Below are 20,775 nucleotides of genomic sequence, written 5' to 3'. Positions count from 1 at the left end.
CAATAATAATAATATGCAAGCTGGAGTTGGTGATGGCATTATCCCACAGAGCATCGTGAGCTGGGCTCCAGCTTGGAGGCCATGTTCACCGGGCCCCACCGGACCCAATTGGGCCACGCATGTTTGAACTCCGTTAATCCTGACGCTCCCAAGCCATTTGAACCGGCGTTGAGCGAGCCGTTGGCTCCGGCTCAATCCCGTTGGGCTCGGTGGTCTTACTACGGGGGAGGGGTCCCATCCAGCGCCGCGCCCCAAGTCGACTCCGAAAGGGAAAGGCTTTCACCTCGCTCGCCAAACCCGCGTCCGCCTCTTCGGCTCCTCTAGCAGATCCCACCGAACAATCTCCTCTCCTCCTCCAGATCTTGGCCCCTCGCCGCCGATCGAGCTTGTCTCCGCACACCGGTTCCTCGGTTCTGCCAGCATGAATAACCTCCTCTCAGTAATTTTATTCTCTTTTTGTCCGTCTTTTCAGCCTTTTCAGATCTTACAATGTGGTATTGATTGATCTCCGAGGAAAGTTGGGTTTTGTCCTGGTGCTGTTTTGATCATGGAGCAGGGTTTAACGTAGGTATGGGGTTAGGATCGAACTATGACGGCGACAAGGGAGTTGAAGGGCCGAGTCGTTGTAGGATGAGATCGAGATCTATAGATGTATGTAGGATCGAGGTGCTTCTTTAGAGAGAAAATAAGATTTTCTGCTAGGCGTAGCAAGAGCATGTCAACAAGTTTAGTCTAAATTTGTGCCTATATTCTAGGTGTATGGAAGTTTATACCCATGTAAAAAGTTCTGTCCAAATTTAAAAGGAAAAGGGAAAAAGGAAGGTAAAAGGTCTCATGTTGAGCAAAATACATTATTAATGTAAATATATGTGCAGCTCTTGCATCTGATCTATCTTTTATTTTGCTTGATTCGTTTACCCGTAAGTCCTTTTCTACTTTGCTAAAACCGTAAATGTCATTAACATGTCTGAAGGACCTATTTCTCATTAAAATATTTTACGATAATGAAATGGACAGAATATGTCAGTAGTTCTGTGTTTTAGAGAATAGCTGATTCAAATCCTATGATATGATCTCCTGAGGATTTGGACTGGTTTTTCATGGGTAGCAATCAAATGTAGGGAATCTTCTGTCTTAGATACTTTGTTTGTCATGGATTAGGTCAGTGGATTGCAAAAGATTGCAACTCAAATAAAACTACTAGTACTTAAATGGCAGGAAAGTTCCTTTGTCGCCTTCCATTTAGGAGGACTTGATTCGGCCATTGTTACTCAGATACTAATTAATCATACCAGCTGCAGATTGATCAATGGCTTTTGTTTGTTTTCTTGATTATAATTACCTCACATGAAGCATTATAAAAATTCATATTACTCTTCTCTTTCACATATTTGCATAAGACTATAGCTAATAGTTAGCTGTCATCCTAGGAATCACAGATAGTGTTTCTCTTCGAAACAACTGGTGTCATAAAATACTTTTTACCAAATATTTAGATTTGGTCTATAATGTGGAACATGAACAAATGTTTTTAAGTTTATTTCTGTTAATGGTCTAAATATTTGTTAATAAAAATGTCATGCATCTAGTCCTCTTCAAACATAGATATTCTGACTTCATAAATGTTTATGTGCAACAAGTTTGATGACAGCAGCCCACAATTTTGAATGCAACAAGTTTTGCTCAGAGATTACCATGTTAATAAACATCTACAGTTGTGCTTTGTCATATCATCTTTAATTATTGCATTGGAAAGTTAGCTTTTCCTGCAGATATGAAGTTATTTGTCTCCTGCAATCTTTCCCCCCTCTTTCTTTTCCTAAGTGATGCATATAGATATGAACCTATGTTCTCTGTTAAAATGATTTTGATAGGAATCCTTTGAGCTCTCCCGAGGTGAGCCTTCGAGAGACAGAGACATCGAATTAGGACTACAGCAAACAATGAATGTCGCTGAACAAGGATTGGAAAAATTTTTTAAGCAGGTACAAATTGTTATATCCATTAAGTCTTATGATGTTCATAATATCATGGTTGGTCTATTCCTCAAATTGACAGTTGTGTTTTGTGCTAGGTCGAAGAAATCGAGAAACTAATTGAGAAGCTCTCAAAGCTATCAGCAAATCTTCAGGTATGCATCTCAACACAGTTGATTTTTCTCGACTATATATCTCCATCTTGCTCAAGAATCCTCAGCCTGTAGTAACCTTAAAGCTCTATCTGGCTGATCCATAGTGATATTAGCCACTTAAATAGTTTATTCCTTTTTAAGGAACATGTAGAAAGAGGACTTACCTACCTATATGTTGTAATATAATCTTTTGTTTATTGTAACATAAGCTCTCGTTTGTTTTAACTGTTATGGTGATAACCCATACACCACAGGACAATCAAACTAACCCATACACACCATAACATAATGTTATAGTGATAACCCACACAAACCCAATATCTAAAAGTTAATAATAATACTTTGAAGATCCATACAAAATATAAAATCTGATCTAGAGATTCTACATGATCAAATTAGAAAAAAAAATACTTGACTCTGTTGAGTGCATGAATTTACACCTGAAAGCTCCTAGCTTCTTGTTGGTTGTGGCAGGCATGGTATGATAAATAGTCATGCTAACATAGGCTTTTCACAGAAAGGGAATAGAAGGCAAAATAAATGCAAATTAAGAAATAAGGGAATAGGAAGAGAAAAGAAAGTTTTTGGCAACCCTCCCCTTTGAAGTAGTGGCAGGCCTCTAGCAACCTTCTAAATCGATGAAGACCACCATCAAACTCTTCACAACATCGCAAATATCCTGTGGCACATTTATTATCGAAGAAACCGGAGCATTATATTTGGTTCTTTATTATTAAGTCCTAAGTAAAACTTTTGGTTTCTGGCATGCAAATATTGGAATATCTGTTGCCTGTGGTAAGTCCCTCTATGTTTGTGAATCTACTGCTGTCACCACTTGCTATCCTAGTTTCATAAGATAGGTATGTAGGAAACATTCTGTTTTCATCTAGTGTTGACTACATATAGAGCCTACGAATTGATACCAAGATTCACTTTAGTGCATATAGCCATCAAATTCATCATTGTAGCATTATATGGCTAGTACTGCAGTTGCTGGCTTAGTATGGTGTGTATATATTTATATATGTGGTCATCACTTCCATCTACTTCTAGATTTCTAGCATAATATAAAACCACAACAGCAATCACTCGGTTTTCCATGTCATGTTGATATATATGTTGGGAGGGCTAACATATAAACAAACAGAAAAGGAAAGAACTAAACTTATATACAACAAAAAATATTTGAGGGACTATGTAGGTATATGTATGCATGTTTAGCATTTCAAAAAGAAAACTAGGTGTTTAGATTGTTTCATAATACACTTTTCTTAGAGAAATCACTCAGAATTGCCGCATTCTGGAGCCACCTCAGCGACAAATATAAATTCATATACATATATATCCATATTCAGTCAACAAGTATGCTTAAATATTAATAAGAAACTGGCACAGAGCATTGGCTTCTTTTCTTCTTTTTTGACCATAAGCTGTATTTGATGGTTCCTGGTTGTTTTTTGGTGGTGATATTCCTACCGCCCATCCTTAGTTCTATTAGTATCATTTTATACTTGATTATCACTATCAACTTAATTATGTTTCATCAAGCTTCTGATTGTTGGTGTCATTTTAAATTTCAACCTATCAAAGATGTAATAACCAATTCAAGATTACTATTTTTGACTTAGTTTAAATTTATCCATAAAAACAAAACTTTCTGTGGTTTTCTTGTGGCTTGTCTCCTTTGATGAAGTTCATTGCTATATTTTTCTGAACTCGCTAATGGATGAAGGATGGAGTGTGCACTAGGAAACATAGTGATACTATTATAGCTAAGGGGAAGAATAAGTGTGTAATTGAGGATCAGCAGAGTGAGTGGAAGAGGGAAAGATGTTGATACTTTTTATTGACTTTAAGTATTGCGATCATAATAATCTTCATTTAAACCCCTTGAAGACTCAATATTCCTGGGAATTGAAGGACTCTCATGTATATAGAGTGAGTGGAAGAGGGAAAGATGTTGATACTTTTTATTGACTTTAAGTATTGCGATTATAATAATCTTCATTTAAACCCCTTGAAGACTCAATATTCCTGGGAATTGAAGGACTATCATGTATATGATGTTAAAAGGAACCACATTAGATTTTGTTCATCCAATTTCATCAATCCTTTTTTTAAAATTTTAGTAGGTTGCATAACTATCTAAATGATCAAGTACTTAATTGTCTTTAACAAAACTTGTTGCAAATGTTTTGTAAAATATGAATGTTCCATATTTCAGAGGCTCCAGTCTGCACTCTAGTAATTTTCATTATCAATTCTGTAAAATGTTTCCAGGAGGGAAAGGTGCAGTCTTATTTACTTAATTGTTGCACCTTGATAACTTAATTGGTGGTTGTCTTCATAAAACCTGAGCTGCTATGGATTCCTTTTCCATTTTAAATTTTGCAGTACAAGTTATGGATTTAAGGCCTAGTGACATATCTGCTTAAATCAATCACTACTTGTATCTCCTTTCATTAGCTTGTCATCTGCCCTTGCAGGCTGCAAATGAGAAATCCAAATCTGTTACGAAGGCATCTGATATGAAAGGTAATTAATTTTTCATTCATTGACTGTTGGAGACCTATATCTGGAATATGAATGCCTCTGTTATTAAATCTTTTGATATATTTAACAATCATTGCATCTAAGCATATCATTGGTTGCAGCAATCAAGCAGCACATGCAAAAAGAGATTGATGAAGTGGGAAAAATTGCACGTTTAGCAAAGTCAAATCTTGAAGAACTGGACCGAGATGTACTGCTACTTTGTATTCCTGATGCTCAAATTGATTAATTAATAAATCAGTTACAGACAACTTTCTTATAGCATTGAAGGATACTGATGATGTTGAGCATCTATTTTCCAGCTCAGTAATAGATGCTTCTATCGTTCAAAAATCCTGGAAAGCCTACCAAGCACATCTTTCTATTTTAAAGTTATTTTCTTTCTTTTATTCTTTTTTATTGGCTTTATATCACTTTTTTCCTTCATTTACTTTCATATATTCTGATCACAATTGTTAGGCAACAATTATGGTTCTTTTGCTAGTCCAATGTGTTATTCTTTGCAATTTCTTTTATGATTCAATTGTACTGGTGAAGATTTGGATATTTGGAAATGTATTTTTTCTAAGACAAAAATTCTTCTCTTCTGATAAGTCATTAAACTGTCTTTGGTTTATGCTCTTATGTACAATTTTCTGTTAGAAAAGTAAGTATTTTAAGTTAAATTATATATTTTGCAGCGAAGCAGTAGAATAAAAAATTTTGAATCCCCCCTTCTTTTCTGAAAGTATCAATTTTTTTGCATAAAATTTTGGGATTTTTTTAAATCTTCCCTTCCGTAACAAAAGGACTGACTGTATCTTGTTACATATTGCATAGAACCTTGCGAGTAGACAGAAGCCAGGATGTGGGAAGGGTTCAAGTGTAGATCGTTCCAGGACTGCAACCACAGTGTAACTCACATCCTGAATTTTTAATCTTTTATGAGGGATACTTTTAAGAGAGAGTGTCTCATGTGCTTCAAACAATGTGACTGCAGAGCACTGAAAAAGAAGTTGAAAGAACGCATGTCTGAATTTCAGGTTAGTTTTTAATTCCATCTTCGTCATATAATATTCTGCTTGTTTAATGCAAGTTTTGTACACTCTTATGATCAATATATAACTGAAGCAAAAAGATTGATGATTTATATAGGAAGAATGTTTATATATCAATATTCTTCCTACATCATTCTTATATGTTAAGACTTTTTCTGAGTGTTTTTATATTTCTTGTTTATTAAGACTTTTTCTGAGTTTTTTAAGTTCTAAATTGCAAAATAGTATAATGAGATCTACCTATTTTCCTCTCTCGGAACTTGAGATTTTCGTGGTACTATATAAAAATGGAAGTAGAAATCCAAAAATAAAGAGCACAAGCAATCAAATTTCATTATATAGTTGATTTGTCCAGTTTTTGTTGGAACTGGTTATGTAATCATTTCTGGAGTTTGGATTGCATATAAGCTGATATAGTGGAAGGATTTTATGATTGTCGAAAAGTAGGATTTTTTTGTGATCCCGTTAAGCATGATTTTTTGTCAGGGACGTTGGTAGTTCAGTACCATTACAAGCCAAATATTATGATATTACATTTGATCCTGAACCTGTATGGGTAGACACTGAATCAATTACTGTTTAGCCGTGTACTGAATACATGTAAATCTTGAGTATTATCTTTCCATGTGTCACAAACTAAGCCATGTTGGTGAGACATATTTTAGGCTTAGTGCCATTGATGTCGGTCCATATCTGAACTCACTGTGCCATATTCAAAATCCATGTCATCAAATTAAAAGAAGCATAGGAAATTTCATCCCACTAAAACCTCAGTGTGTGATCTTCTCATCATCAGGTCTGTCCCTTTTGGTTGCTTAGCTGAAGTGATTTATCTTTTAATTCGTCATGTTTATATATTATATAAAACTGAAGAAATATTTTTTAATTTGTCATTTTTATCATCATATACTCTTTTATCAAATTCTTGCATCTCACTTGCTTTTCCCATGCAGACTTTAAGGGAAACAATCCATCAAGAGTACCGGGAGGTTGTGGAAAGAAGGATTTTTACAGGTCAATTATAGTCATCTTAAAAAAAAACATGTCATGAAGTGTTTGGAATTGTCTTCTTTTTCCCTTCATGATGCAGTAATAATTTTGCTTACCTTGTTATTATTGGTTCTTCAGTTACTGGTAATCGAGCTGATGAAGAGGTAAGGATCATATTTAGTAATTACCCATTTGTTTTTGCACCGCATAATTTTTGAATAAAGACTCTTTTCACTGTTTTGTTTGGCAGACAATTGATCGTTTAATAGAGACAGGAAATAGTGAGCAAATATTCCAGAAAGCAATTCAAGAGCAAGGACGAGGCCAGGTTTCTCCTTATTCCATTTTTTGGAGTTGATGTCTATGGTCCTTAACCAGCAGCGAGTTTTTTTTTTTTTGTAATTACGTATGTGCTTAATGAACCAATGACTTCACTGTTTCCATTGGTTATTATTCTATGTATCTAATTCTATGCTGAACAAATTCCTTCACTGCCTATTGCAGGTGATGGACACACTTGCTGAAATCCAGGAGCGGCATAATACTGTAAAGGATCTGGAGAGGAAGCTGCTTGAACTGCAACAGGTAGGTTTACCTTTTGAATTTTATCAAAGCAAGTATGTTTATTCATAACTATTTGTGGCTTGAACATATAGTTTTTATTTATTCTGAAATATTGAGCAAGCATAATATTTATGAGATGTTGAATCTTTGTGATGTCATTCTAATTCATTTTAACTAGGCTACTCTCTTGTTCAGATGACTTTTGTATAGCTGCTTTGATGATTTTGAAGTCTTTAATCGATTTTTGTCTGATCAGCAGATTATAAGACCACCTTGCAAATCCTAGACTGTCTGGAAGGTCTATTTTGTTATCTTGTTTATGTCTGATTTTATAGAGTGAATTATATGATGCACAGATGCAGATAGAGAGAGCATGCCAAAGGCATAACATAAATGAAGCACCAATTTGGGTCATATATTCTTTGCAGTTTGTTGTATGAAAGTTTAAAACTATATTTAATCCTTCCTGAACTTTCTTTATGTTTGTTAAAGTACCTGTTCAACTGTCCTTGACATTCTAACACAGTTAAGTCTTTCTATTTTGTACCTTTATGGCTATCTTTTTAACTCTAAGCATATTAAATGTGCTTATTCTAACCCATCTTCTCTAAACTTAATTGTTGAGAAATATGGCTTGTTCTTGTTCAGCTCTTATTGGTCCAGTGTGAATATCAGGTCTGCAATTTCTGTAAAGTAAATGTTAGGCGAGTATTGTCATTTGACTTTGCTTTGTACATTCAGGTGCATTATTGAGCCTCATAAGATTATACTAAGACTTGCCTCAAATAAAATAGATTATACCAAGATATATTTGATTTGCATACAGAAGCAGTATGATTGCATCATTGATCTGTGATTAGAGCAGAAGAAGATTATGAATAGAGAATTTGGCTTTGATATCTTTAGCTTTTTCCTGAAAAGCAAACTACATGAAGTTTTTAACACTGACATGGATATATTTTGCATTTGTATTGTTGTGCAGATTTTTCTTGATATGGCAGTGTTGGTTGATGCTCAAGGGGAAATGCTCGATAATATTGAATCCCAGGTATGCATTAACTGTGAAATTTTGCTTTATTTTTTACTAGGTTTTCTATTACTTTCATCCTTGAAAATTAAATTGTCATGACATGTTAGTCATGCATAAATTAACATGTTAGTCATGTTGGGACTCTGCGGTGCTCATGGATTATGTAATTTAATCATTGAAAAAAAATGTAATCTCGCACTATTCACACATAATGAGCAAACACATTTTCATTCAATCAACCATGTTTTTGGATTAACTTTTCTCTCTTTAAATGGACCCCCTGATACAAAAAAGGGAAAAACATATTTAAAGTAATTGTATTCCATCATTTAAGGCCAATTAATCATCCCTCTGTTGTTTTGAGAGAATATTTGCTTCATTTTTGTTTTGAGAACATCCATACGAACAAGATGTTAAGATTGGATTACTTTTCTACCAAGTATCTTTAATCAAGATATCTCTCCAATTTTCTTTTGTTTTGAGTTAGTTTTCATTTCCTCTTCTTGGATTTGGTTGGTGGAATATAGTTATGTGAGATGACATCTTATTTGCATTTATTAAAATATCCTAAAATACTAAAATTTTATAAAGACAAATTAAACAAAATAACTTCTGCCTCACTTGACAATCTGATTTATGAACAATTTAAGTTTGAATGTATACAATAATTTAGTAATTCATTCCTACACGATGATACCGAACAAAATATTGGTACTGTATATGTGTGTGTGTGTGTGTGTTGTGGAAAAAGCCTTTGAATACAATAAGAAATCAGATGGACCAGCCCTATATCTATACTTTAAGGTGATGACCCCTGCTTCCTTGGTTGACACCTTTTCACTAAAAAAAAGAAAGAAAATGGAAGAATTTAGAGAAAGGCATGCGAGATTTATTTTAGGACTAATGTTTGTAACATTCTCCCATCCATGATTTCTTAATCTATCCAACAACTCTTCCTTCTACCACATCATAATCTCCCTAGATGGAGGACTTATCAAAAAGTTCATACCAACATTTATTAAATCAACAGAAATTTTAAGACATTCTATGTTACTATACTACCCCTTAAATGTAAATAAATTAAATAAAAAATTGGCTGCAACATTCTTAAGGTTTTGTTTGAGGTTGTAAGTGGGTCCTTAAAAGTTTCCTACTCCCTTAAGCTATCATATGGTATTTGGCATATGACATTTGACAAACTGTTGGACAATGTATTATTATTGGTACTTTAAAATGTTTGTCCAATAAGGTTTGGAGATAAACAACAGCTTAAAAGAGCAATAGGGAAATCTTAGGAAGTAAATTGTATCCACTTGAGACCTTGGGTATGTGAATGTATCTATGCTAAAACTGGTCACAAAAGGTTTTTATTTTTGAGATGGCATTATCAAGCTCGACGTAATTATGATATGTTTTGGTTTATATAGGAATTTAAATATACGATGACTCAGTATCAAACAATCACCATTGTCTTTAGTTGTTAATTGCAACATGAAATAATAATCATTTTAGATATGTTTCTTTATATAGGTTTCAAGTGCTGTGGACCATGTTCAATCTGGGACGGTTGCTCTCCAGAAAGCAAAGAAGCTGCAGAAGAACTCGCGCAAGTGGATGTGCATAGCCATAATCATTCTCCTCCTAATTGTTGTTATCATCGTCGTCGCGGTAATTAAACCATGGAGCAAGGGCACATAAGACAAGCCAGATGTTAATTACAGTGATGTGCAAATTCCATCTCTCATGTTCAGTATATAGGTGTATTCTTTCTGAAAACACTAGATCTGTAACCGGTTCTTTACGTCTTTCTGATTTCTGTAAGGTTTCTGGTTATCTGATATTAGCAAGTGTGATGTTGTCATGGTGATTGAACGAGGCCTGCAGTTTCAATATTTGTGTTACAATTGAACCTGGAAATTTATATTCATCTTTTGTATCCTCTCTCTCTCTCTCGCTCTCTTTCTCAATTGAGAATCGATTGTCTTGTCTAGTTGAGCTAATGAGTTACAGGCAGTATTGGCATCTTGGTTCAAATTCTTGGCTTTCTGTCTTTTTACCTAAAGTGAAATAAGGAGGCAAAAATATTAAATTTTGAACCACAAACCAGATTGTATCGAAAGAGTATTGAATTTCTTATAGGCTTTTGATATATTGACATGATCATCAAATTAATTTTGTTGGATAAGATCGAATAATCGAATTCGATCTTAGGAAGAAATTATCTAAATTATTTCTCTTTTTTAGATGTGATAACTGAAAAAACGGTGCACATTTAACAACTAAATTCGATGACATATTCACCACTATATTTGAGGATATAAATCTTAATATATAAGGTTCTATTTATCACAAATTCAACCGTAAGCCACAACTGTAGTGTTCTATTTTACGATATAAAGCTTACTATATAAGGTAAGATATATTCACCACTACATTTGTTTTATCAATAAAAAAATAAGGTTTTGATCCTCAAATATTTATTTATGAAAAAAAAATTCTGATTACTCTTTTGTTGATCTTCGTATGAATTAAAATTGTGAAAAATATTGTTATTATTAATTATTTTCACCAAAAATAGAAATTTATTACTTTTAACCAATTTTTTTGAAAAATCAAACGAACTAAAATTGTGACATATGAAAGTATATAAGAAATCAAATAGCTAAGTTAAATTTTTTTATTTCTAAAACTTTGATGTTTCTTAGTGTTTCTAAAATCAAAATAATTAAGTTAATATTGTCATCCAAGATATTTAGGAATTGGCATTAGAGTCGACCGGTCCAACCGACATTAGACCGGAACAGACTTGCCGGTTCGGTTGGCTTGATTCGAAAAGGACCGGTCCGTTTCTCTCTCCTCTGGCTTACGATGATCTGAAAGTGCTCTCCGTACATATATCGAGCCCTGCCCTAACCCTCTGCCTGCGCTTTCGCCCTCGCCCTCTCTGTCGCCGTTGCCCCTTCTCTCTCATCGTCTCTCTCTATCTATCTCGCCCCATCAATCCCTCCCCGCAATTCTTCCAACCCTTTGGATCAGAGTATATCATCTCTTTCTCACCCTCTCCAAAGCAGAAGCAATCACCAGCTCCTCTTCTTAAAAAAAAGGATAACTTTTCCATCCTTGGTTGGTTTTGATTCTCGGTCCTGGTACCAGTCTAGTCTCTCCAGGGGCCCCTTGCTGGGTTTTCTCTGCTTGGATGCCTTTTTAGCTGCATCTGTTCTTTGGTTTCGGTTAGATTGTGTTGGGTTGTTAATTTTGGGGTTGAAGCTTCACGTTCCTTGAGGGATACCATATGCTTCAAGAAATACTCTGTAAGGAGAGCAAATAGTAAGTAAGAGTTTTTAGGGTTTTCTCGACAATTCGCACGGAAAAGCTCAACGGGCAGTCCCCGCCTACATCGTAAACCGTCGACCTGGTACTCTCCTAGCATCTGACAACTTCTCTTATTTTGTGGAATTCTGACGTTTAAAGATCAAATCTTGGTTTTTTTTTAATCGATGTTTTAGATAATTCGCTACAAATGGCTTTTTTGCATCTCTATTTTACATTCATATTTAGCAGAAAACATGATTTTTTTTTAATAATGCTAGTTCTCATGGTTTCTAGGGATCCAATTTTGGTCGCAAATAGTAATTCGCAGAGGAAGCTGTTGTTGTTCATAAACCTTATTGTGTCGGAATAGTGTTAGTTTCTTGATTTGGGGATGAGCGATTCAACCTGCATTAAGATCCGAAACATTTGTATTCTTGCCCATGTTGATCATGGCAAGACGACCCTCGCTGATCATCTGATTGCAGCATGCGGTGGTGGGGTCCTCCACCCGAAGCTTGCTGGCCGGTTGAGGTATATGGACTACCTTGACGAGGAGCAGAGGCGGGCTATCACGATGAAAAGTTCTTCAATTGCTCTCCAGTACAAGGACTACAATATAAATCTTATCGACTCCCCAGGTCACATGGATTTCTGCAGTGAGGTCTCCACAGCTGCACGTTTGAGTGATGGGGCCTTAGTTTTAGTTGATGCTGTCGAAGGGGTTCACATCCAGACCCACGCGGTCCTGCGACAGGCCTGGGTGGAGAAGTTGACTCCTTGCTTGGTCTTGAACAAGATTGATAGGCTGATAACTGAGCTAAAATTAAGTCCAATGGAAGCTTATAACAGATTGCAGAGAATAGTTCATGAAGTCAATGCAATTGTTAGCGCCTACAAGTCTGAAAAGTATCTTTCCGATGTTGACTCACTTCTTGCAGGGACATCTGGAGATGCGGATCAAGAATTGATAGAGGTGGAGGATGATGAGGAGGAAATGTTCCAACCACAAAAGGGGAACGTAGCATTTGTTTGTGCATTGGATGGTTGGGGTTTCTGTCTAAGCCATTTTGCAGAGATTTATGCTTCTAAGCTTGGAGCCAGTATGACAGCTTTGGTAAAGGGGTTATGGGGGCCTCGTTACTATCACACAAAGAAAATGATGATTGTAGGAAAAAAGGGTATAGAAGGTGTTACTAAGGATCCTCAGCCTATGTTTGTGCAGTTTGTGCTTAAGCCTCTGTGGCAGGTCTATCAGGCAGCTCTAGAGGCTGATGGAGACAGAAGGATGCTTGACAAGGTCATCAGTACTTTCAATTTGTCTGTCCCACAGAGGGAGCTCCAAAATAAGGACCCGAAGATTGTGCTCCAAGCTGTCATGAGCCGGTGGCTTCCATTATCAGACACAATCCTCTCGATGGTGGTCAAGTGCATGCCTGATCCTATCTCTGCACAATCTGCTCGCATTTCTCGGTTGCTTCCGAAGAGAGAGTTAGTGGTTGATAGTCCCAGCTTTGGCTCTGATGTGGTTGCTGAAGCAGAGTATGTGAGGAAGTGTGTCGCGTCTTGTGACTCTAGTGTTGATGCTCCATGTGTAGCATTTGTTTCCAAAATGTTTGCTGTTCCATTTAAGATGCTACCACAAAGGGGCTTAAATGGTGAAATCCTGAACAATCAGCCCACTGGTGAAGCTGGGGAATCAGATGAGTGCTTTCTTGCATTTGCAAGAATCTTTAGTGGGGTCCTCCATTCTGGGCAAAAGGTCTTTGTGCTCTCGGCTGTGTATGATCCATTAAAAGGTGAATCCATGCAAAGACATGTGCAAGAAGCAGAGCTTCAATCTTTATATTTAATGATGGGTCAAGGTCTTGTACCAGTATCCTCAGCAAGTGCAGGTAATGTGGTGGCAATTCAAGGACTAGGTCAGTTTATTTTGAAGAGTGCAACTCTCTCATCTACCAGAAACTGTTGGCCCTTCTCTAGTATGATGTTTCAAGTGGCACCTACTCTTAGGGTAGCTATTGAGCCTTCAAATCCAGCTGATATTGGTGCACTTGTGAAGGGTCTAAGGCTTCTCAATCGCGCAGACCCTTTCGTGGAAATTACTGTTTCATCCAGAGGTGAACAAGTGCTTGCAGCTGCAGGAGAGGTTCATCTTGAAAGGTGCATAAAGGACTTAAAAGAAAGATTTGCCAAGGTTAGCTTGGAAGTTTCACCTCCCCTTGTCTCATTCAAAGAGACCATTGAAGGGGAAGGTATCAACTTATTAGAGATTTCAAAGGCATTCTCATGTTCTACTGAATATGTTGAAAAAACTACACCAAATGGTAGGTGCACCATAAGAGTGCAAGTCATGAAACTTCCTCGTACTTTAACAAAGGTTCTTGAGGAATGTTCTGATGTTTTGGAAGATATTTTTGAGGGGCAGTCTAGAAAGAAAGATGGAAGTTTGGGGTCTCACATTACTCAGGATGATTGTGAACTCGTTGAAGGAGTCAGAAAGCGCATAGTTGATGCTATTGAAAGTGAATTAGAATTTGTTGCCAAGAAGATCGATAAAGATAGAGTTGAAAGATGCCGAAGAATGTGGTTTGAATTTCTTCAAATGATCTGGTCGCTCGGTCCTTCGCAGGTTGGGCCAAATGTTCTTCTAGTTCCAGATTCTGGAACAGGCAATGTTGACAGTTGCAGTCAAGGGCAAAGGGGTATGCTCATACGGGGTTCATGTGATGTTTCTAAAAGGTTAGGTTTTCTGAATACTGATATACAGACCGGCAGTAGTCTTACCAGTCTTGATGAATCGGCAGATGAAACTGAATTATTGTGTATGGAAGCTGAAGCTCTTAAAAGCAGCATTGTGTCTGGATTTCAGTTAGCCACCGCTGCTGGGCCTTTATGCGATGAACCCATGTGGGGTTTGGCATTTCTTGTGGAACCTTACATTTTCCGAGACACTTCTGATGCTTCCAATCAGTCTGACCAGTACGGTATCCTCGGCGGGCAAGTTATGACCACCGTTAAGGAAGCTTGTAGGGCAGCTGTGCTTCAAAACAAGCCAAGGCTTGTGGAAGCTATGTACTTCTGTGAGTTGAATACACCAACAGAATATTTGGGAGCCATGTATGGAGTTCTTGGAAAGATGCGTGCAAGGGTATTGAAAGAAGAGATGCAGGAAGGCTCCTCCTTGTTTACTGTACATGCCTATGTACCTGTTGCGGAAAGCTTTGGGTTTGCAGATGAGCTTAGGAAACGAACTTCAGGGGCTGCAAGTGCACTGCTTGTTCTTAGTCATTGGGAGGAACTACCGGAAGACCCTTTTTTTGTTCCAAAGACAGAGGAGGAGATCGAAGAATTCGGAGATGGTTCCAGTGTCCTTCCAAATATGGCAAGGAAACTTATGAATTCTGTGAGACGAAGGAAAGGCCTTCATGTGGAGGAAAAAGTTGTTCAGCATGCAACAAAACAGAGGACACTGGCCAGGAAGGTGTGATCTGTCATCTAGTGTATCCAGTGAGTATTATACAGTGACTTGAGTTATCAATTGATGCATATGTTACAGTGATGTACCATGTTATTAAAGTTATGCAAAATATTTAATGTTTAGGAAATTAATTTTGGTTAAAAAATATATGATTTGATATGTTTACACTACTGTGTATCTCTTTTTTCGTTTAATTTATTAATGTGTCATTCAACTTTGCTAGGCTGATTGTAATTGCTAAGCTTATAAAGATTTCTACATTCTCTTGTTCAAGTTGTAAGATTCCAAATCTTGAGATTATGAAAATGTTGACTGTCCATAGGCTTTTACTGTTGTAGGTTACTGTTTTAATCATAAAGTTCCATATATACTGATATAAGCTTGCTACTATGGTAAATTTTATCAATTGGAACTGACCGCTATATCTTTAACAACAATGAAGGCATAGGTTCCAAATATTTTGGATTAGCTGCACGGATCTTTTCTAATTATTGAGCTCTGTTGAAGGCAACACCAATGGTCTAACTCAGAATCATCAACTATATTTTATTAAGTCTAATAAATTTTCACTATCAATTTGATATCTATAGTTCTTCTGGGATTTCAGCCTATGACAAGTTTGTTTCTTTTTTGACAGTTCTAGGTCTTAAAAAAGATTATATAACTTTGTGTCTTATAAAGTTGATCATGGCATAACATACTAAGAATTTGTTATATAAGTCTCATGCACTGGCACATCCAGCTTAAACTGGAACTGCTTATTTATACTTGATTTTTGTAGCATTGGTGATCCTCCTTAGCATGGTGATGGATGTTGATGTGCAAAATGAGATAAGTGAAGAGACCTTATCAACAAAATTATTTGTGGCCTAGTTAGTTGCTTCTTGATATGATTGTTGGTGCTTAATGCTCAAAATGATTACTTAAAACTGCTGAGTCGTTAAAACTATGCATTGCAGCTGCATAATTTTGCAATCAGATATTGCTTTTTGCTTGGATTTTTTTTTTCATTGCTTCTGCTATATTAAGATGTTGGAAGCACATGGGCTGGTTGTTTCTAAAGATGTAAGGTTAGTTCTCTGTTTTTCATATGCTCTTGTTGGCAGCAAATTTGTCCTGATTTTGGATACCCTCCATCCTCTTTATTCAAAATGTGCTAGTGAGCATTTGTGTAGTTGGAGTCAGAGTTGCAAAAACAAAGTCTAAAAATACTACAGTTTGCAAAGAGGAATGATTCCATTAGAACTTAGAATATCAGAGTTCATGAATGAGTTTCAGCGACAGTTGATGTTAATATCTCAGAGAACTACAGAGCTTGGTCATCTTTTATTCAAGAGAAAAAGGTTGACATCTAGTAACTGGAGCTGGAAAGAACATTAGAGATTTGAACAAAAATTGCAAGAGAGGAAGTCACTTGTAGTGAAAGGAAATCGATAAGTGGTCTTATTGGTGACACGTTCAGTAGAAGTGAAGAAATTACCATCAGAAGCACTGCTGAATTTGCTGTAAGGAGCTCCGCTTTTTTTATTGTAGAACAAACAACACTGTAAGTTCTCGTGTATCCTGAGTTTATTGCTTATCATATTTTTTTAGTGTTTCTATAATTATGAGAATCCTAAAACTGATCTTAAATCTTCACTGGGCAGCAGGGATACTCTTCCTTTCAGTTCCAAACAAGAAGGTGAACGTGGACAGGGATACTCTTCCTTTCACTAGACATGCTGATAATTGCAGAGGAAAATCCACCCAGAGTAAGATTAAGAAGTATCCATCTCCATAACTTTTTGAAGCATTGTTACTCCATACTCTGATTTGGAACGTGGAGGAGGTAGCAGATCAAATTTGCAAGAACGTTTGACAATCATCATTGTTCCTCGATTCTTAACGGTTGTCACATTGATCAGCTGATGGATGATTTGACTGATTACTGGACTTAAGATTTATCTTGGCTATTGCTAGATTTATCCTGTATGATTGTTTCTGGTGCCTGTATTATACATGTTATTTTATATACTTGTACTCTTTTAACTTTGATAAGAGAAATAAAATAATTTCCAACTTTTATAGATAAACTTTTATATACTTGTACTCTTAACTTTGATAAGAGAAATAGAAGTTGCATATCATACTCATGCAGGCTAATTATATATATATATATATATATATATATATATATATATATATATATATATATATATATATATATATATATATATATATATATATATATATATATATATATATATTATAGTTATTTTTATTTAGTATTTTAATTTTTAGATTTAAAAAAATTTATATTGGAATTCCTATAGTTATGAATATTTATTTATTCTAGAGTCATCGATTTTATCGACGAAAGCACGAAAACGATGAGTAAAAAGATAATTTTAATATTTTAGTTATGTTTTCGATGGTGAAAGATGACGACATTGTTGGGGGTCACAGATGATTATTATGGATGAAGAGAGAGAGCGACGATAAGAGATGAGATAAAAGAAGAGAAGGAAGAGGACAATGTAGATGCCACTAACATTATCGTTCGGTAATTATGTTGATGTTGATGTAGATGTAGAGCAGTGAAATGGTCGTTCGACGTTAGCATAAATGCAGCAGTGTCTATTTGCATTTACGTTGGTATTGTTTTGCATCCGTGTCGATGTCGCTCGGCAATTGCATCGATGACAACATAGATGCAAAGCGGTGAAAGGATTGCACAACATTTGCATTGACGTTGAACATTTGCGTCGTTCTCTTCTTCCTCTCATTTTGCCTCATTATTGCTCTCTCTCTCTCCTTAGCCACAATAACCATCTACGGCTCTTAGTAACACTACCCTTCGCTATCATGAAAAACTTAAATGAGATGTTGAAATTATTTTTTTGTCTATTGTTTTTATGCTTCGGTCGATAAAATCGATGATGTTAGAGTAAATGGAGTTAAATATTTTAATTTCATAATTATAAAGATTTCAATATAAGTTTTTTAAGCATGCATATCAAAAATCTTAAAAAGGGTCTAATTATAAAAGGGGTAAAATGTAATCACGATGCATCTCATCCTCTAAATCAGTGCATGTCAAGGAGTTGAGCCTCTTACTCCATCTCATCATTCAAAAACCTTATCTATACTCAACCTCATCTGTAGTATACATGTGATATTATTGCCCAAGAGAATGAGTAAAGTCTCCAGGTCGTTCAAATAGGTTTAATGCAGGAGAAAGAGAACATCTCCACTTCAGCTTTCCATGGAAGGAAACTTAAGAGAAGATGATCTGATCTCCAAAGATCGTTAATGGACTGTATAGACACCATTATTTACAGAGAAGAAGTGAAGCAGAAACCTCTTCTTTTTTCTCCACATCCTATCGTGACTGCCTTCCCAATGGAATGACCTCAGCAAGCGGCGTCGGCGAGGGACTCGGCAACGGCGTCGTGCGGCAGAGCGGGCACGTCGGCCGCAACCGCAGCCATGGATCGACGCATTTCAAATGGAACAGGTGCCCGCACTCCGGCAACACCCGAAGCACGTCGGCGTCCTCGTACTCCGAGAGGCATATCGAGCAGCGCGAGGCTGCACCTCCCTCGTCAACGAGCTTGGCCTGCGCGAAGACGACCTTCGGGTACCTCATCAACGTGGCCTCGTCAAGTCCGGTTTCCACGTCCGCCATCGCACCGGCGAGCCTTCTCGCAGGCCGCCTGGAAGAGGTGGCGTTGGTTCGAGCACAGCTGTTGAATGCAAGAGCGATGGTGATAACGAGAAGCAGCACACCGACGGAAACGCCGACGCCAAAGCCGATTCCGCCGATCCCATCTGTGCTGAACATGCTGACAGAATCTCCACGGCCGAACCCCGAGGGGTTCATGATCTGGTCTGGTAGATGATAGAAACGGTGGTTCGAGTTCGGCAGGCTCTGCATTCCTCTTGCCATCTTATACTCGGGAAGGAAACAATATCTGAAGATTCATGGAAGCTTGGTTCTGAGATGTCAACACTGATAGGGTGGAAATGAGAGAAAGAGGGGAGGAGGAAGGAAAAGAAAGGATTCTAAATCAAGTAAAACAGGCCTGAGAAGCAAATGCAAAGCAAGTTGAGCTTTGGAAGCATTTGAAGGTCAATGCTTCTCTCATTTTTCTCCCAATGCATGTTTAAACTAAGCTGTCTCCATCTTGCTTTCGTGCATTTGATGCCCAACATAAGCGGCTTCATCTTGTAGACCAAAACCTTCTCTAACATCGATCTGCTGCTTGCATAATTAGTTCCTTAAATATAAGAACAGAAGAGCTTCTCATCCAGAAATGTTGAGATTCTTTTCTGATTTAACCTGAAGGCTGAGAAATAATTGAACTAAACAGATTCGATAAACATTATTCAAAGCTAAGAAAATGGGTCTTAACAGTTCCTTTTTCTTTAAATCAGCCTTGTCCTCAAAGCTGAGCAGCATCAATCTCGGGAAGTTTCTCTTTTAGCACTTCAGTCATAAGCTATCTGTAACGTATCATAACCCATTGATCAAGTAAATATGGTCTCAACTTTTTGACACCATAAACAATAGATCGATCTTTCGGTGTAGTAATCATTACAAGAAACTCCTGATCTTTGCTATCACAAGTGATTTGAATGCTACTACCCAACGACTTCAAAGAACAAAGATAAAAAGTGTTATTGAATAATAATAATAATAATAATAATAAAAGAAAGATGCACTTCATGTGGTTTAATGATTGTTGATGAGATGGACCCTTAAGTACTCCAAAACTGGGTTGATGAGATGGTTCTTTCTTGCATTTGACCACAACCAGCGAGCTGAGATTTGTTGCTTGGCATCAAGAATTAGTGATTTGAGGGATTAACTATATATTATTTGTTGTCCTTTGGACGTATTGCATGTGATATTATTACATGCTGATTTCTAATCTTGTGAAGGCCAAAACGATCATTTGAGGCGTTAATATCTCGTGTTGGACTTCGCCCAAGCCGTCCTGAACGTCCCCCTGGCGCCATGTTCTTCTCCGGACTCGGCGAGTCCGGCATCGGCGCCCACAAGCTCGCCCAGACCCTCGGCTTTGCCCGCTCTGCCTTCCTCCCTCCCGCCGTCTTTCCGGGGGACCTCCTATCCAAATCCGGCGCCTCTCAGGATCTCCTCGCCCTCGTCCCCTGCGCCCGCTCCGAGGGTGCTCGGCTCCTCTCCCTCACCAACCCTCCTGGTGGTGGTTGAATGGCAGCAGCACCAGCGGAGTTCTTGAAAACGGAGAGCGGCCTCGTGGTGTACATCTCGTCCCGGGGATGAGGTTGGCGGAGGTGAAGACGGCTCTGATGCTGCTCTTAGTACACCAAGATCTCTTACTCTTTCTCCCATCTTTTGCAGGTAGACCTTTCAAATCTTTCCTCTGTTTTCGACATGTTTGGCTGTTGCGCGCTGGTCAAGTCGTCCATCGATGACATCTTATAAGAAGCTTTCTTACCAGCCAACCTTTGGTAGATGATGACAGTGCCGTGGAGCTGTCAAGAATACGTGACTGATCAACTCCATCCAACAAATCAACGACGGGAAGATTCAGATATCTGTAAGCATATATTTAATGCTTCTTTTTCTGAAAATATCAACATCTAACCTTACATCGTAGCAAAAGATGATCGGTTCTTCTCCTCATCTTCATACGAGGGAGGTTCTGCCTGCATC

General features: G+C 37.3%; 3 protein-coding genes across 9 annotated transcripts; 2 read left to right on the top strand and 1 right to left on the bottom strand.

Annotated features, from left to right (window-relative positions):
- The first annotated feature begins 206 nt into the window (after positions 1–206).
- LOC103975293 (syntaxin-132) lies at positions 207–10,241 on the top strand. Its single transcript, XM_009390216.3, has 13 exons — positions 207–439; positions 1,875–1,985; positions 2,075–2,131; positions 4,618–4,666; positions 4,786–4,874; positions 5,504–5,577; positions 5,664–5,706; positions 6,675–6,735; positions 6,850–6,875; positions 6,962–7,039; positions 7,216–7,296; positions 8,258–8,323; positions 9,836–10,241. Exons 1-13 carry the CDS (start codon positions 422–424, stop codon positions 10,001–10,003), a joined length of 921 nt encoding a protein of 306 aa, XP_009388491.1. The 5' UTR covers positions 207–421; the 3' UTR covers positions 10,004–10,241.
- Positions 10,242–11,202: 961 nt separating this feature from the next.
- On the top strand, positions 11,203–17,167 carry LOC103975294 (uncharacterized). 7 transcript variants are annotated; one of them, XR_010484648.1, is made up of 4 exons: positions 11,208–11,720; positions 11,912–15,124; positions 16,398–16,641; positions 16,742–17,167. XR_010484648.1 is itself a non-coding variant. In XM_018822452.2 (3 exons), the coding sequence occupies exon 2, from the start codon at positions 12,009–12,011 to the stop codon at positions 15,102–15,104; it is 3,096 nt and encodes a 1,031-aa protein (XP_018677997.2). In that variant the 5' UTR covers positions 11,208–11,720; positions 11,912–12,008; the 3' UTR covers positions 15,105–15,124; positions 16,055–16,194. The 7 variants fall into 7 exon arrangements, 3 of the variants coding, with proteins under 3 accessions (XP_009388492.2, XP_018677997.2, XP_064952787.1); XR_010484647.1 differs by having other exon boundaries at positions 16,256–16,641; XR_010484646.1 differs by having other exon boundaries at positions 16,202–16,641; positions 16,745–17,167.
- A 1,289-nt stretch (positions 17,168–18,456) lies between these two features.
- Positions 18,457–19,023, bottom strand: LOC135604854 (RING-H2 finger protein ATL70-like). The gene has a single exon (XM_065094508.1). It carries the CDS (start codon positions 19,021–19,023, stop codon positions 18,457–18,459), a length of 567 nt encoding a protein of 188 aa, XP_064950580.1.
- Between the last annotated feature and the right edge of the window lie 1,752 nt (positions 19,024–20,775).

The sequence above is a fragment of the Musa acuminata genome, chromosome BXJ2-2, assembly GCF_036884655.1.
Source record: "Musa acuminata AAA Group cultivar baxijiao chromosome BXJ2-2, Cavendish_Baxijiao_AAA, whole genome shotgun sequence".
NCBI lineage: Eukaryota > Viridiplantae > Streptophyta > Magnoliopsida > Zingiberales > Musaceae > Musa > Musa acuminata.
This window is presented reverse-complemented; position numbering and strand designations above follow the sequence as displayed.